This window comes from Panthera tigris, chromosome A3 (assembly GCF_018350195.1).
Source record: "Panthera tigris isolate Pti1 chromosome A3, P.tigris_Pti1_mat1.1, whole genome shotgun sequence".
Lineage (NCBI taxonomy): Eukaryota > Metazoa > Chordata > Mammalia > Carnivora > Felidae > Panthera > Panthera tigris.
This window is the reverse complement of record NC_056662.1, coordinates 57411953-57429296: the sequence shown is the minus strand read 5'-3', so window position 1 is coordinate 57429296 and position 17344 is coordinate 57411953. Positions and strand designations below refer to the sequence as shown.

At 41.3% G+C, this 17344-nt stretch overlaps 1 protein-coding gene across 1 annotated transcript in view; it reads left to right on the top strand.

The window, feature by feature from the left end:
• IL1RL1 (interleukin 1 receptor like 1) overlaps positions 1-17344 on the top strand; it is a 58871-nt gene that overhangs the window by 34403 nt on the left and 7124 nt on the right. The window contains exons 2-8 of the mRNA XM_042981088.1: positions 6341-6550; positions 7090-7300; positions 8329-8503; positions 8619-8781; positions 11580-11651; positions 13058-13199; positions 13293-13438. Of these exons, the coding sequence (XP_042837022.1) occupies positions 6490-6550; positions 7090-7300; positions 8329-8503; positions 8619-8781; positions 11580-11651; positions 13058-13199; positions 13293-13438 (970 nt within the window). The 5' untranslated portion in view covers positions 6341-6489. The remainder of the gene's footprint in view (positions 1-6340; positions 6551-7089; positions 7301-8328; positions 8504-8618; positions 8782-11579; positions 11652-13057; positions 13200-13292; positions 13439-17344) is intronic.

The window sequence follows — 17344 nt, the reverse complement described above, 5'->3', positions numbered from 1 at the left end:
CCTCTCCTTTCCAGACAAACATTTTCAAGTATCTACTTGGCGCTGGGTGCTATGCCAGGCACGTGAGCTGTGTCAGTGGGAAAAACTCACAAAAAAATCTCTCCGTTTCTGGAGCTCGCATCCTAGTGGTGGGAAACAGAATACAAACAGGGAACACAATTCATAGGTAGAAAATTAAACGTTGATGGGTGCCCTAGTAAAAAGGCCAGAGCTGGGTGAGAAAATAGGGAATACGTGGAGGGGGGGCGGGGGGTGTGAATATCGCAATTTAAAATTGATTGATCAGATACTCAAATGAATGCTTTGACACCAATGTCCAGAACTGCACCATTCACGATAGTCAAAGGCAGAAACAACCCAAATGTCCATGAATGCATAGCTGGATAAACAAATTGTGGGATATTCACACAATGGAACATCACTCAACCACTAAAAGGAACGTAGTACCGACACGTGCTTCAACGTAGATGAACCTTGAATACACTATGCTACATGAGAGAAGCCAGACATCAAAGGTATTTACTTGATGATTCCATTTATATGGAATATTCAGAAGGGGGAAATCCAGAGAGGCAGAAAACAAACTGGTGGTTGCTAGGAGCCGGAGAAGGAGTAATTACTAATGGGAGTGAGAGTTTGTCTGGAGTGATGAAAATATTTGGGAACTAGACAGAGGTGGTGGTTCACAGCATCACGAATACACTAAATGCTACTGAATTGTCATTTTAGACCGATTAATTTTATGTAATGTGAATTTAAGCTCAATTAAAAAAAAAAAGCTATTCAGAAGCAAAGAAAAAGAGAACATTGAGTAGTCAGGGTAAGGCTTTTCGAGAAGTTACCACAGGAGCACTGACTTGGAGGAGATGAGCAAGTTAGCCTGGTGGGTAACTGGAGGACACAGGGTTGGAAAGGAGGAACTGGGGAGGTGATAGGTGGCCCCAGGTTGTGTGGGCCCTCAGAGCTGCTGCGAGGGCATCGGCTCTTCCTTTGGGTGAGGAAGGACTAGATGATCTGCCTTGGGTTTTAACAGAATCTCTGGACCCCTATATTAGGAACAGTCTGAAGAGGGGCACCAGTGGGAGTAGGGGGAACTGACAGAAGCCATCGTTAAAGCCCAGGCACGAGGTGGTGGTGGCTAGGGAGAGGGAGGTGGCTAGGGAGATGGGGGGAGGTGCTGGCAGGTAGGATGTGTTTGAAAGTGAGACCCAGAGGGTGTCCTGGTGGATTGCAGGCCAAATGTGTGAGGAAAAGAAGAGTTAATTTACACAGGGTGAGTTCTGGCTTGAGCAACTGGAGAGACGGAGTTGCCATCACTGAGGTGAAGAAGACTGAGGGAGAAAGTGCTTTTCTTAGGGGCGAGGCAGGGAAGGAGCACTGAGAGCTCCTAGAGTTTGAAGTGTGGCGAAGAAGAATCTGCCCAAGGTGCCACGGTGGACGGAGTGCCCCCCAGAACCTTCTCCCAAGACCCAGGCCAGGCCACCCACTGCCACACAGGGTCTGCCTCTGTTGGTTGTAGGCCCTACGAACACCCCATTGGGAGAATGGGAGGAACGTCGCATCCTAAATCTCTCGAATAAAATGGGGGGAAGATTTCCTCTGCTTATTCCTGTGAGAATTACTGAGAACCTGACCCACTTGGATTCACGTGCGTGTAACATGACAAAAATGTCCTGGCTTTTGACATGGTTTACAGTAAGACCATGGCCATTTCTGGAGTGTGAGACATACGTCTTGATCTAATTATGACACCGGCCAAGACAAATGGAGAAGTCTTGCAGGGTATCTCCTAAGCTAGGCAGTATTTGAGTGCCACGGTCCAAATGCAAGTTGCTAGCTGTTACTCTGGAAATAAAGGCTTTTTGGGTTTTGCTCATTTTTTAGCAGAAATGTCAGAGAATTAGATTAGAAATAGGGACACGTGAGATTTCAAAACTATAACCCCAAATCAGATGAAAATTATGGCTAAACTAAAAAATCAGAAAGCAGTTATGGCCAAATTGGGTTAGATTAATTTTTAAAAATGGAGAGTAGTTCTGAGAAATCTTAAGGGGAAGAGGGTATCCGCTACAGAAACAAGCAGACATTGAAAGATTTCTCCTTAACTTGGGGCGCCTGGGTGGCTCAGTCGGTTGAGCATCCGACTTCGGCTCACGTCATGATCTCACAGTTTATAAGTTTGAGCCCGGCATCGGGCCCTGTGCTGACAGCGTGGAGCCTGGGGCCCGCTTCGAGTTCTGTGTCTCCCTTTCTCTCTGCCCCTCCCCTGTCATGCTCTCTCTCTCTCTCTCTCAAAAACAAATAATCACTAAAAAATAATAATAAAAAGAAAAGTTTCTTCTTAACTTGACAGAAACTTATGGGTGCCCCAAATTCTGGTTTTTAGAAGTCTTTGCCTTTCACATTTTGTCTTACTAAGTTGCTATGAAATACTATACTTTTATGTTGGATGGGGTCTTGGTGGTCAGAAGCCAAAGTGGCTTAGTGATTTATAAAGAAGAAACTTTCAGGAAATCAGACTAGGTTATTTTTGTTTAATAACCCAGTCATAATTATAAGAAAGAAAGCTTTACTGCTGTCTTCTTTCTCTTTTTTAGTTGACACTGAATAAAAAAAGAAAAAAAAAAAACCCTTGGCTTTGAGGTTCAACAAATTTGGTTTTAACCCTAGCCACAAGTGGATGAGCTTGGTCTAATGATTTAACCAGTCTCATCCATGGGTTTTATTTTAATCTGTAAAATTGGAAGGGCGTTGTTGATAAGCAGCACGCTGTACTGTACTGTAGATGAAAGGACTTTATTTTTTTTAATTTCTAAAAAAATTTTTAATGTTTATTTATTTTTGAGAGACAGTGAGACAGAGTGTGAGCAGAGGAGGGACAGAGAGAGACAGAAGGAGACACAGAATCTGAAGCAGGCTCCAGGCTCTGAGCTGTCAGCACCGAGCCCGATGCGGGGCTTGAACTCATGAGCTGTGAGATCATGACCTGAACCGAAGGTGGACACTTAACCTACTGAGCCACCCTGGTGCCCCAGGACTTTACTGTTGAATGGATTAGTTGATTATCTTACAATAGTCGTTAGATTTTACTAAATGCTTCTGTAAGTTTTCACAACTGTATTAAAATTCTAATTGAAACCTTTTTTTTTTTTTTAGGTTTATTTATCTATTTTGAGAAAGAGACAGTGGGAGGGGCAGAGAGAGAGGGAGAGAGAGAATCCCAGGCAGGCTCCATGCTGCCAACGCAGCCCCAAGGTGGGGCTCAAACTCACAAACTGCAAGATCATGACCTGAGCTGAAACCAAGAGTTGGATGCTTAACTGACTGAACCACCAGGAACCCCTAAACCTTATTTTGAACTAAGAAATCTTTTTAAAATTTTTTTTAATGTTTATTTATTTTTGAGAGACAGAGAGAACAAGAGTGAGAGAATACAAGCAGGGGAGGGACAGAGAGAGAGAGAGGGAGACGCAGAATCTAAAGCAGGTTCCAGGCTCTGAGCTGTCAGCGCAAAGCCCGAGGTGGGGCTCGAACTCACCAACTGTGAGATCATGACCTGAGCTGAAGTTGGACGCTCCACTGACTGAGCCACCCAGGTGCCCCTGAACTAAGAAATCTTATTTGAAACTAGGAAACCAATGCAAATGTGGTCTAGTCTCATGAAAAACGCCTACAGTTAATAAAATTTTTTGAATCATATATTAGTATGCAAAATAAAAGCTCATATTCATGTATAAGAACTTTCAAGTTCATGCTATTTTATGTAACAAAATGCTATCTGGAGTTTAACCACACCCTGGGCACTGTTCCAAGCCCACTTGCTCCTGATTCTGTGGTGTCAGTATGAAACTCATACGATCTTGATAATAAGAGTCTGGACAACTAAAAGGAGGGTAGAGATAAGCAGACCCGATTCCCCGAATTTACGAGAAACATCTCAGGGTAAATCTCCTAGCCGTGACAGGACTTTGCATTTCTTCCTCTCGGAGCACGTGGCCAATGTCCAAACTATGACTGTATCCCCAAGCAGGTAGGCAAGCCTGTGCAAGAGCTTTGCCGGCCACAGTGTGGGGTAAAGAAAACCTACTAGAACTCTTCGTTAGCAACACCTCCTCACCTTGCTCACACGTGGCAGTGTGACCTAGTGGTTAGGTGTCTTTAAGGCCCACCTGCTTGGGTTCTGTGTCTTAGCAGCATGTGACTTGGCCAAGTTGCTTAACTTTTCTGTGCCTCGGTGTCCTTATCTGTAAATCAGGAATAGTAACAATAATAGCACCTGCCTTCTTGGGTGTTGGGACAGTGAAGGAGTTAACAAATGTTAAGTCGCTTAGAACTGTATCTTGGCATAGAGCGAGTTCTGGAGAGAGTTCAACTATGGTTACGGTATGACACCGGTCTGCAGTTAATCCCTGAATGCTTCTGGGATGTGGTCGGTTTTAAAAGTGAGTTGAATTTACTCATAATAGAGCATTTCAGCTGCGTGTAGCTGAAATCTAATTTTGCAATTAACATTTGTTTTACATGGAGCCCAAGGGTTGAAGGTTATGGTCTTTATCAGGCCCCTTGAGGAGACTTCTTACTCATAATTTATCTCTATGTCCCTGAACTCCTTAGAAAAACTTCCCTTTTCCATCCAAACTGAGATCTTTACAGGGACTTACATGTGAGGAGCCCAGAAGCTGGAATCTGTTTTTGGATGAGTCTGGACCATAAGCAGAGCATTTACAAACCTCCATAAAGTCTGGCTTACTTCTCATTGCTTCCCCTCATTTGCTTTTGGAACTCTCTGCACCAAAGCTCTCCAAACTGGATGAGCATGCTTAGCTAATGTCTGCCAAATGAAGTGTCAAGGGATATTGGGAAAGGCAGACTCAAGGCCCCAAGATTTCAAGATCATTTAGAATCAACTGGGTAGTCCCAGGGCGACAGAAGCACGTGGGTGACTCAGTCCGTTAAGCCTCTGACTCTTGATTTCTGCTCACGTCCTGATCCCAAGGTTCATGATCTGGAGCCCCAGATCAGGCTTTGCGCTGACATCATGGAGTCTGCTTGGGATTCTCTCTCTGTCTCTGTCTCTGTCTCTCTCTCTGCCCCTTCCCTGCTCAAGCGCACGTGGTCTCTCTCTCTCTCAAAATAAATAAATTGGTTAAAAATATTATTAGGGCAGTAAAAGACAAGCATTACTTAGCTTGAGAAACTGATGCCAAACCAAGGGGAGATGATAGGATTACTTCCTCTAAAGGGATTACTCAATGTTGTCATTATGTTTAAATATTTATGTAACAAGGACAAAAATTCTTGGTACATGATGCACCAGTATTTTTGAACAAGTCATGGATTTTGGCTAAAAAATCACATTTCATCGTGGGTGGAGTGAGGAATGGTAGGATGTCTTTGGCTGCCTCCCCTTCAAAATAAAAGAGAGAGTTCATGCACCTGAGGACTCTTCAAGGAAGGAGCCAGAAGAGGTGGAAGCTGTTCTTAGCTCATTGACTTGGAGTCCCTTCCCTTCTGTCCTTCAGTTTGGGTAAGCATCAATTACTTATCTAAAGTTTACAATAACAACTTTTCTATACACATAATATGAAAAGACTGATATTTACAGGAAATGTGCTTCCTTGAAGTATTATATTAAGGTCTGTTGTGTCAGTTGATCTATTGGTCAGTTTTTCTATTAGTTCAATTCCCTTCCCTGACTTTTTAAGAAAAAAACCACCTAGTTAAATGATTCCCTTGCTGGAAAGAAAAAAGAAAAGTATGTAATTATTTTGCACAGACCTTTGGCTATTCTTGAAATAACTTTGGTGAAGCTTGGGGACAAGCTGAGGCAGGGGTGCGTTTTTGAGGGTTTGGTGTAGGGCTTAGGGCAATTACTTGATTAATGTTTTCCCTGTCACTTTCCTATAAGTTTAACTGCTTTGTGATGACTCTTTGCATGTGTGCCTACAAGTGGGTCATGCCTGTGTGCAGGCAGGCCCCAGCCTGGGTGGAAATGTGTGGTTTTATGTTACCACTTATAATATTGTATTTTCTAGGGTCTGTGGAATTTTATAGTTTTTATTTGTTTCAAAAATGGAAACTAGTTTTCTTTCCTCCTAATTCAGCTTCTTCCAGTACATTCTCATGATACTATGAAACAGCGTGACCCCTGTAAGGCCCACGTGACCCTAAGGTTCAGTAGGAATAAGTGCAGTGTTTCATGCCTGAAACCCTGCTGTGATACATATTTATATCTAATAAATAGCTGTTGATTGATTAACTCTCCGGGGGGGGGTATTGAAATAGCAAAAATCTTGGCAATAAATACTTTGCTTGTGATTTTGTATGATTTATGTTTCAGTTGAGACAGTGAAACTGCTTTCCAGCTATAAATTTCAGGGGCCACCATCTACCTCCTAGGAGAGACCTTTACCATCACATGTCACGGATTCGCCTTGAATAATCTCAACAGTTAGTTACCAACACTTGCTCTGGATTGAAGAACTGACAATGCGACTTTGGGTCTTGGCACTTTCAACAATTCTGGTACATTCCACAGCAGCTAAGTTTAGTAAGTATTGCTCTTCAGTGAAAATTGTTAAACTTTTAAATTAAGTAATCCCCAAAACATTTGCCTTGTTTCACACCGCTTGTTCCTGGTTGCTCCAGTTGAATCGGAACCTGGAAAACTTGTTTATGCTCCTCGATCATTCTTTATTGCAAATCTAACGGGACAAATTCTTCAGAATACAGCATGATTTTAGTTTTACGTATTTATAAACATCGAACTTTCACATGCTGCCTGCACGCGGCAGATGCTGCAAGCATTTGCTGTCCCGCAGTAGGCTTTGTAGACGTAGATGTGGCTGCTTCTCCCCTGGGGCCAGGGTGAGGGGGTTGAGCTCCAAGTTAATTCATTCGTCTGTGCTACCCATTAAAACCTTTCATAAAAGATCTTAATCATTTACTTGTTCTTTCTCAGTGAAAGTATCACAAAGAATGGCCCACTTCTAAATTTCATCCTAGAAGGATAGAATATAGGAATTATAATGTTTTTAGATGATGATCACTTCAGGATCATATTGATGGTTTCTGTTTTGTTTTGGGCAGGCAAATCATCCTGGGGCCTGGAAAATGAGGCTTTAATCGTGAGATGTCCTAGGCAAGGACGATCTCGATACCCTGTGGATTGGTATTACTCAAAAACCAACAAATGTATCACTACCCAGAAAAGAAATCATGTACTTGCCTCAGGGGAACGTCTTAAGTTTCTCCCGGCCAAAGTCAACGATTCTGGAATTTATACTTGCATTATCAGAAGGTACCAGGCAGCCACCCATAATCTTTGGGCTTGCTCCCTTTTCTTTGATAGTTGATGGTCTGAGCTGTCCTCACTGTCCTTCCCTTTCTAGACCTTTCTGGAACAGTTGAATTTATAAAGCGATTTGAATAGAAGAGTCCTTCTAGGAACACCATTGGGTTGGGGTTTGGGTGATTTTGAACTATGTAGAGGCAGAATTGCAAGAATGAATTTGTAGCCCAATTAGGAAAAGACCTAGCTTGCCTAGTGACCAAGAGAACTGAGAGCAATCATTCACTTTGGTTGGAACGAACCAGAAAAAAGACCCAGTAATCTAGATGTTGAGCGTCAAAGAGGCCTATGGTGGGTGCCATAAGGCAGTTACTAGTCCCTTAAGCCTGAAAGGTAAGCTGAAAAGGGTTGTATAAGATTGTGTGCCTGCAAATTACTTACCCTACATACATATTGTTAAATGTTTTGATCTTGGACCTGTGTTTGGTACATACAATATGTCAGATGAACTACATCGGAATGCAGGGTGTGTATGGTTGGCCACCTAGGTTCTGAGGTCAGACCAGTTTTCGTTTCAAACTCGTGTTCTGTCACTAGTTAGCTGTGTGATGCCAACAACTACTTCTCTGTCCCTCTGTTTCCTGATCTATAAAATACACATGATAATATAGCACACTTCAAAGCATCATATGAGAATAAATTGATATGGTGTTACCACCATGAATGCTACATAGTAAACTCTCAATAAACACTAACTATCTTTATAATATCCTGTTCTTGGCATGGCACCTGATAGAGTGTGTAAAGAAATAGTGAGGGAAATATTCAGGGCTACCACAGAGGCTATGTTGGCTCTCAAATGCAACGCAAAAAGTATTTAAAATTCTAGATTTCAATACATACTTTTAAATAAGGAAAGAACCACTGTACCTCAACTGTTTGAAGAACAAAAGTAGCATTCAGCAAAAGTTAGAATGGGATGAGGTTATTTCATAATGCTGAGTAACTTTTTAAAATCGTTTGACTTATTTTGGTAGCCCTCCCTTCAATAAGACTGGCTATGTGAACGTCACCATATATAAAAAACAGCCAAATTGCAATATTCCAGATCATCTGATGTATTCAACAACATTTGGATCAGAAACAAATTCCAAAATATATTGTCCTACGATTGACTTGTACAATTGGACGGCACCTATTGAATGGTTTAAGGTAAAAGGAAACTTGGGGGAAATAGATAAAATTACACAGGATAGCTGCAAGTGAAGAGTTACTGGAAATGGAAGGGAGGTTTTTGTTTTATTTTGTTTTGTTTTTTTAATTTCAGGATTGTAAAGCTCTTCAAGGACCAAGGTATCACACACACAAGACATTTTTGTTGATTGACGGTGCAACCAGCAAGGACACAGGTGATTATACATGTAAATTTATCCACAATGAAAATGGAGTCAATTATAGCGTGACAGCGACCAGATCACTCACAGTGAACGGTAAGCTGCTGAATTTAACAAAATTGATTATTTAAAAAAAATAATGTGGAGAAACCGTGCCCTTCTTGTTGATTTTCCTGTACTAAAGACCCCCTTATCTGCAGGGATAATTCCAAAGCCCCCAGTGGATGCCTGAAACTAGGGATCGTACTGAAGAACCTCGTATATACTATGTTTTTTCTCACACATACATACATACCTGTGATCTGGTTTAATTTGTAAATCAGATGTGGCAAGAGATTAGCAACACTAGTGGTCATAAAATAGAACCATTACAACGATATACTGTAATAAAAGTTACCATACATCTTGGCAAACTCAGCATATGATTTTTTGTCTTTCCTTGTGAAGTTGAGAATTTTCACCTTTTCACTTAAAGGAAGTGCTTAGTGCTTCTCTTTGACTTTTCTGAATTGCCACCATCATCGCTCTTGTGCTTCGGGGGGTATTATTAAGTAATATAAAGCACACTTGAACACGAGCAGTGTCATACCATGACAGCCAATCTCATAACCACGATAGCTACTAAGTGACTAATGGGCATGTGGCAGATATCATGTGGATCTGCTGGAAAAGGGACAATTCACTTCCTGGGTGGGACAGAGTGGGGCATTGTGAGATTTTCTCGTGATACTCAGCACAGTGAGCAAGCTAAAATTTATGCGTTGTTTATTTCTGGAATTTTCAATTTAAACCTTTTGGACAGAGGTGGACCATGGGTAACTGAAACCCTGAAAAGTGAACCTGGGGATACGGGGGAGCTACTATGCTTCATGGTCCCTAAGATGCCCTCCAGCTTCATGTTATCTTGCACATTCTCTATAATAGCACAAAGAGCTTTTCTAAATGCACGATCAAGATTTAAGAAATTTTAGGGGGAGATTATGTTACTAATCTAAAGCCAGACTGGTTCTCTCCTCTATGACTTCACTTTTCGAAAACAGCATGATCGGCATGCCAACTTAATAAACACTTTTGGTATGATAATACACGTATTTGGAAAGCAAGATTAACTCTTCTTCTCCCAGTTTGTTGTCAGAGGCTCTGTAAATAGAAAAAAAATCTGTTTAATCTCTAATATAACTAACTAGATTAGAAGTTTAGAAGTGCTACAAAGGACTATAGAGATACTGCTGGGTGGTTTTTAATTCTCAACCTAAAATTGTTAGGAGGCAGTGAGTAAGCAAGAGTGTTTATCCGGGATCAAAGAATTGTAAATTTGAGGTACTCAGATTTGGGTAGAACCCACATAGTGTCCCACTAGGGAACAAAAGTCAGGGTTTTTTTAAAAAAAATAATGTTTATTTATTTTTGAAAGAGACAGAGGCAGGATGCGAGCTGGGGAGGGGCAGAGAGAGAGGGAGACGCAGAATCCGAAGCAGGCTCCAGGTTCTAAGCTGTCAGCACAGAGCCTGATGTGGGGCTCGAACTCACGAACCGTGAGATCATGACCTTGAGCTTACCCCACTGAGCCACTCAGGAGCCCCATAAAGTCAGGGGTTTTTAAAGCAAAGAGGGAATGCCTGTGATACATTGTTTACAAAGAATTTTGATGCATGTTGGCAGCAGAAGGCTGATCTTCACTGAATATCATTGGTTCCTAAGGTTATCACACAAGCAAAGTCTTTTATTGTACCAACTTGCAGATGTTTGGGCTTCATCTTGGAATATTTGTGGTTTAGTCAGGTTACACGTTCATGATTCCACCAGTGAGGACATGGGCCCGTCTCCTTAATGGCCTCCTGGCTCCATTTCAAACCCCCTTGACATAAGTGATGCCATTCCATTTCACATAATCCTGGTTTGCAATTTGTCCAACATTATCAATGACCTCAAGTAGCTAATTTGATCCTAAAAGCTGGTTTTCAAATGTTAAAGTCTATAAAAGTCTATTCAGAGGAAATCCCTGACAGTCAAGCATGTCAAATCTATAAGGAGTCACGGTCTCTTTAGCATCGCTTGATCTACAGATACAGGATGAAGTAGCACCGGTCAGTGTGGAAGCTTTCTCAGTGGAAAGCAATCGTGAAGACAAGGTTTGGAGGTTTTTGATGCTCTATCATATAAAATAAGCACCATCAGACCACATTGTTATTAGTGTCTCTCACTATTAAACACCAGATCATGGGGGTCCTTAATCACACGATCCTGAAATAAATGAGAATCAAGGAAGGTCAGAATGTAGCAGTATTTCAGAAGACTCCCCTTCCCCGACTCGAGGCATCAGTGCCACAGAAGTTAGAATTTCCTTACAGAAGGGACCACAATGGTGGAAATCTCTGAGCAGAAGTGTGGGCTTACATGTTTATTTTTTTCATAGGCCTTTTTTTTCATTCAACAAGCATTTATTCAGTACCTTATATATGCTAGCATTTCATACAACTTTTGAAAGCTTTTTTCCTGTAATGTTGTGCTTCTTCTGTAGAATTGTAGTTTTCTAGCAATTGGCAACCCAGGTAATTAATTTAACATGTTAGATTAATTAATTAATATTTGTTTTAATGATATAAAAGAGAATAGGAAATATAAAAGAGTATCATAAGTCATAAGAGAAAGTATTACTTGAATGTTTTCTTTTTCATTTGTGTGTGTGTGTGTGTGTGTGTGTGTGTGTGTGTCTGTGTGTCTCTGTGTGTCTGTGTGTCTGTGTATGTGTGTATTTGTTGCCATGGGTCATTGTCAGAAAAATTTGAAAAACATTGCTATGATATAAGATAGTAATATGAAAACACAAGCTTTATACTGATGACCATCCAATGCTATCCTAATATTTATATTTTCTTTGTCTTTGATTTAAGATGAGGAAGGCTTTTCTTTGTTTCCAGTAATTATAGCCCCTCCACAAAATGAAATAAAAGAAGTGGAAATTGGTAAGAAAACTTGAAGACTGCTGTGAATGTTACCTGGAGAATCCTTCCATATGACGCTTGGTCTGGATTCTCCAAATATGGGTCATGCAGTTAACACGATGGATCTTGGGGATTAAATGAAATGTTACATGTAGAAACATCCACCGGGCACTTGTTAATATTAGGAATACCCAGCACTTACATTTGTATTGCAGTTCAGACTATCTTATTTCATTCTTACTTCTCTCCGGGAGGTAGATATTGTTTCCAATTTATGCTTGTGGATACTTAGGCTCAGGTAGGATCAATGATGTGCCCAAGGTTATGGATAATCAGTGATAGAAGGATGAGAACCAAGGCTTTCTGACTCTGCCCATCTCTGCCTTCACTAGTTTCCCACTAGAAATTAGATATAACTCAAGTTCTTGGTCCATAAAACAAGTCCCTTCATGAACTAGTCTTCACCTACATTCTGGCCCATCTGAAGCTATTAACCCCACCTGCCTTGGAGTCCCCTCCACACCGACCACCTCACAGTTGTTACACCGATTGGCAGCATTTCCACATTCTTTCCTGCTTTTGTCCATGTTGTTCCTCCTTCTCATCTCTCAACACTGAGTTCAAATAGCATTCCCCATCCCGCCCTCCTTACTACCATGGGCACCACCAGAGCTTCCATCTAATGAGGTCCAAAGAAACCATTTCTGTGTGCGGCATAGCAGTCCAGAGAAGTCTGGAATGCCTTCTTCTTCTGTATTTCCATGTCATTTGTCAACCTTTCTATAGAACAGTAGAATACCTTGTGTTTTAATCATCTGTGTCTACCCTTATCATCTTCTGAGACACTCTGCATCCCTCATCCCTCTTCAGATGCAGAATTCTTGAGTCCAGAACCAAGAACTCAGTAAGGGATGCCTGAATGCCTGTCCCAAGCAGGAGGGCAGCCCTCACGCTTTCAGTTCTGGGCAGAGGAAGTCTCAAGTACAAGGGGTAGTAATGGAGAGCACTCTTGAATGATTAAATGCTGGGATTGTAGCTGGGTTGAGCAAAATATAGTTTTACCAACAAGGTGACTTACAGAGAGATGAAGAGAATTTGGTAAAAGGAGGAAGGTTTGGAAGAAAGAAGTTAAAAAGAAATTCCAATCTATAGTAAAAAGAAGCCCCACCTTATAATGTCTGATTGGTGAAACCAGAATTATTCACCTTTTTAGTTTCCATGGAAGGTGAGAGGGGAGTGTGAGTGGAGCTTCCTCCAAACCGTGAGCAAAGTGGGTGGAGGCAAGGACACAGAAGGGCTAAGAATGAGGAAGGGGTATGGAATCAATTCCTGGCACACACCAGGCGTTCAACGATTTTTTTCACATTAAATGCAATACTACTGGCAGCACTGAATGTTATTGGTGAGTTTCTTCACTTCTCATCTAGGAAAACCAGCAAGCATACCCTGCTCCGCTTGCTTTGGGAAAGGCTCTCAGATCATGGCCGGCATCCTGTGGAAGGTGAATGGAAGCAAAGTTCAGAACTTTGGAGAACCAAGAATTCACGAGGACCGGGAGCAAAATCAAAGGTATTTTTATACTGAAGTTAAAACATCCCCTCCTCCTCCCACACAATTTGCAACTGCAAAGCAAGCATTAAAGGTAACAGGTTGCCTCCTTAGTTCCAGCAATGAGTTGACTTGTCTGAGCACCGTTTTAAAAATAGAGCCTGTGAGAGAAGAAGATTTATCTATGGAGTATGACTGCGTGGCTCTGAATCTGCATGGTTGGACACGGCACACCATAAGACTAAAGCGGAGAAGTCCAAGTAAGGAGTGTTTCTGAGATTTTGGCCACCCAAGTTAGCTGCATCAACCGTAAGCTGAAATCACTTTCTTGGAGAACAATGTGTTGGCATGTGTGGTTCCATGGGGAGTCTCTCAAGACGAAGAGGCCCATCTCATACATTGTGTTTTTCCTCTTAAGATCACTGACCATTTGTAGTCTGGTTTCCCTAGTTGCCTCTCTTTTGTTTTACTTCCCCCTTCCTCCTCTCCCTCCTGCCCCCCTCCTCTTCCCCCTCCTCTAACCTCCCTCCTCCTCTCCCTCCAACCTCCCTCCTCCTCCTCTTTCTCCTCCCTCTCCTCCTCTCCCTCCTCCTCCTATCCTTACTTTCCTTCCTCCAGCCCCCTTCCTCTCCTTCTATCCCCCTCCCTCTCTTCCCTTCCTCCCCCTCTTCCTTTTCTCCCTCCTCCTTTTCCTCTCCTTCCTACTCCTCTCTGTTCTCTCCCTCCTCCCTCCCTCCCCTTCCCTCCTCCCCCTCCTCCTCCCCCACCCCTTACCTTCTCCTGTTGGTTCCTCTTTAACACCCAACTGCTTCCTTGGCCATCCTCCCGATTTCATCAGCTCTCTCTGTCTCACTGTATACGAAAGACAACACACTAAGAGTAAACTGAACATGTTGTTTGTTGCATGGCTTTTATGACATGTTATAAACATGTTCTCTTCTATAATTTTTTTTGTCTCAAAGAAATTGTTAGTGAAGCTGGCAAAGTGGATAAAAAGGTAAAGCACTTAATTACTGCCTACTCCAGTAAGAAGATCTTAGATGTTACTTTTTAATAAGACATCACGTGCCATCATTGTTAAATTTTATAAAATATTAAATTTGCTTATTTATTTATTTATTTATACTTGCAAAACCTAAAGTGTTTACTCTTTGGTCCTTTCCAGAAAAAGTGTGGGACCTCTGCGTTCTGTCCCTTCAAAAGAAATTATTTGTGTGCTAATACTATACTGTATCACTTAGCGTAGCTTTATAATCAACCCTGATTTTGGGTAGAGTGAGTCTTCCAATTTTGTTTTCATCAAGATCGTCTTGGCTATTCTTAGGCCTTTGTACTGCCATATAAATTCTATTCAGACATATTTTGATTGTAAACATGTTTTTATTGTAGTTACATAGAGGGTTTTATTGCTTGTTTTATAATTACTTAATGTATAGTAGAAGTCTTCCCATGATATTAAATGTTCGTCTACAATACAATTTTTAATGGCTTCTTAGTATTCAATTATACAGATAGACTATCATTTATCTCACCACATACACTGCTTGGCTACATGTCTTTCTTCTTCTGTCTTTTTAAAAATTCAATTTATTTATGTTTTTATTTTTTGAAGTTTATTTTTGAGAGAGAGAGTGTGTGTGGGCACAGGTGCATGAGCAGGGAAGGAGCAGAGAGAGAGAGGGGGAGAGGGGGAGAGAATCCCAAGCAGACTCCAAACTGTCAGCAAGGAGCCCAACGTGGGGCTCAATCTCACAAATTGCGAGGTCCTGACCTGAGCTGAAATCAAGACTCAGATGCTTAACCAACTGAGCCACCCGGGCACCCCCAAAATTTAATTTATTTAAACTAAAAAAAAAAAAAAAAGAAGAAGAAGAAGAGGAAAGAAACCAAAACACATCTCTCGTACTTCTTCCCCCTCCACCTCTAGTAACTACCAGTCTAAATATAGGTGAGACTCAATGGAAGTCTGATAGCTCGGCTCATTTCTTTCTTGTATCTGTTATTCAACATGCAATTCAGGTGCTGCCTTTTACGGGGAGCCTTCCGTGACCGCCAGTTTGGAGTATATGTTCCTTCCAGGTATTTCTGTAGGACCCTATTTCTGTCTCCACACTCATCACACTTATAAAAATTTGTTTGAGAGTCTGCTGAACATAACTGTAACCTCTGTGAGGTCAGGAATGGCGTCTCACCCATCTTTGTGTGCTCAGTCTGTAGGGCAGTGCCTGGTACCTAGCATGTGTCCAATAAAAATCGGTCCAACGAATAAGCGAATGCACACCAAAGTTATCAAGGAAAACTGTTTTTGTGCATTTCTACTGCTCTAGCGATAAGGCTCAATTATACCGCAAAACAGCAGTTTACATTTATGTTTCTCAGGTTGAATAACCTTCCCCGTAACTTGAAAGGGCCAGATTGTTTGTAACTTTCCTATAGTTTCATCTGAATCTAGCGTGCCTTTAATGACTTCATTATAATTTGCTGCAATAAAATATGGTCATAACAAAAATGTGAAACTGACTACTCTTCAAGAGATTACATTCAGACACTACATATAATCTTTTAAAATGTAACATTCCCTTTCACAAATAATCAGTGGCATATGGGGGCAGGATGTAGAGAATGATCAAATGATCTGTCTTGGGTATAGGTAACAGGAGGACACATTTGTGTAAAGAGTCCAAAACAGACTGTCTAAGAGTCATTGTGCTTCTTATCATCACCTGACCCAGACATTGTTAATCAATGTCAGTGATGACACACTCTTCCTCTCAGGGGCAGTCTGTTCCTTCCTTCCACTCTGTCGGTGTGTCCCCACAGGCAATGATGTCAGCAAAAATAGTTTTACAAACATATCCTTCCTGAGAACCTGTCAGTTTCCTCACTTGTTTACATTTCCAGGCAAAGACATCCTATTCGTTAGATGATGCATTTAATCTGGTGTAAATGGGCGGGGAGAAAAATATGGTATTTTTACACTTGTAATTCCATGTACAGCGACATGGAAGTTATTTAATGTGTCTGTCAAACAGCAAAAGGGAGAGTTGAACCCTCAGTTTATACCCCTAAGTGGGATATAGCCCCGATTAATTTGGATAAACACAGAAGCACAACCTGACGGAAAAAAATTGGGAGCGATGAAAACGGAGGCCACCAATTTGATATGTTCGTGCTAAGTCTCTGCCTGAGGTGGTGCTTCGGATTTTTGTTTTAATGTAGATTTCAACCACCAATTTGTAAGTTTGTTACCAAACAAACAGAATCATGACTTCCCTGGATGATTTTGAGTGCTATTGAGTTCCGTGGGTCTCCAGCTTTCTCAGTTATAACTGAGTCACCCCAGGACATATGGACAATGTCAAGACGTCATGTTAGGGTAATGTGATGGTAGTGGGCACATGGGTTCCCCAAGGAAAGGGGAAACTGCAGTCTCTGCCCTGACGCTGCCATTGCATCATTATCCCCATGTGAAGCTTATATTGTCACTTTATGAATGCTCTCTCGTTACCTGTGTATTGGAATTGTTTTCACGTTACATGTACTTGGTGACTTTTTTCCTTCTAGTTTATTTGTATTTTCTATGTTTCCCTTGTTTTTCTTCAAATTCACATGGTTACACTCTGGGGGGCCGGGGGCTGGCTGGCTTAGCCGGTGGAGCGTGTGACGCTCGATCTTGGGGTCATGAGTTTGAACTCCATGTTGGGTATAGAAATTACTTAAAAATAAAATCTTAAAAAAAACCACAAAAAACATGGATACACTCTGTTCTGACAACTGTGTAAATTAAACAAAAACGGTTGCTACAGTAGCTCGTCACAATGAATGCCTTTATTTCTAATCACAGAATAAAAGAAATTACAACACTGCCTTGAGGCTTAGAAAACCAAAACTCTAAAAGCTTATGTTCCCATATTATTCAATGTGATTAAATAAATATTCGATACTCATAAGAATAGCAGTACACATTTATTCATTGTTTCCTTTGAACCTGTCTACTTATTTTCCATTAAATTTCTCATTTATTTGATCAATATTCCATGAAGAAGAGACTGTTATTATCATCCAATTTTGCAGCGAAGGAAACAGAAGCAAATGGAGGTTGAATAAGTTACCAAATATTCTAGTTAGAGCCAGGATTCCAACTTAGACACTTCAGAAAGTATTTG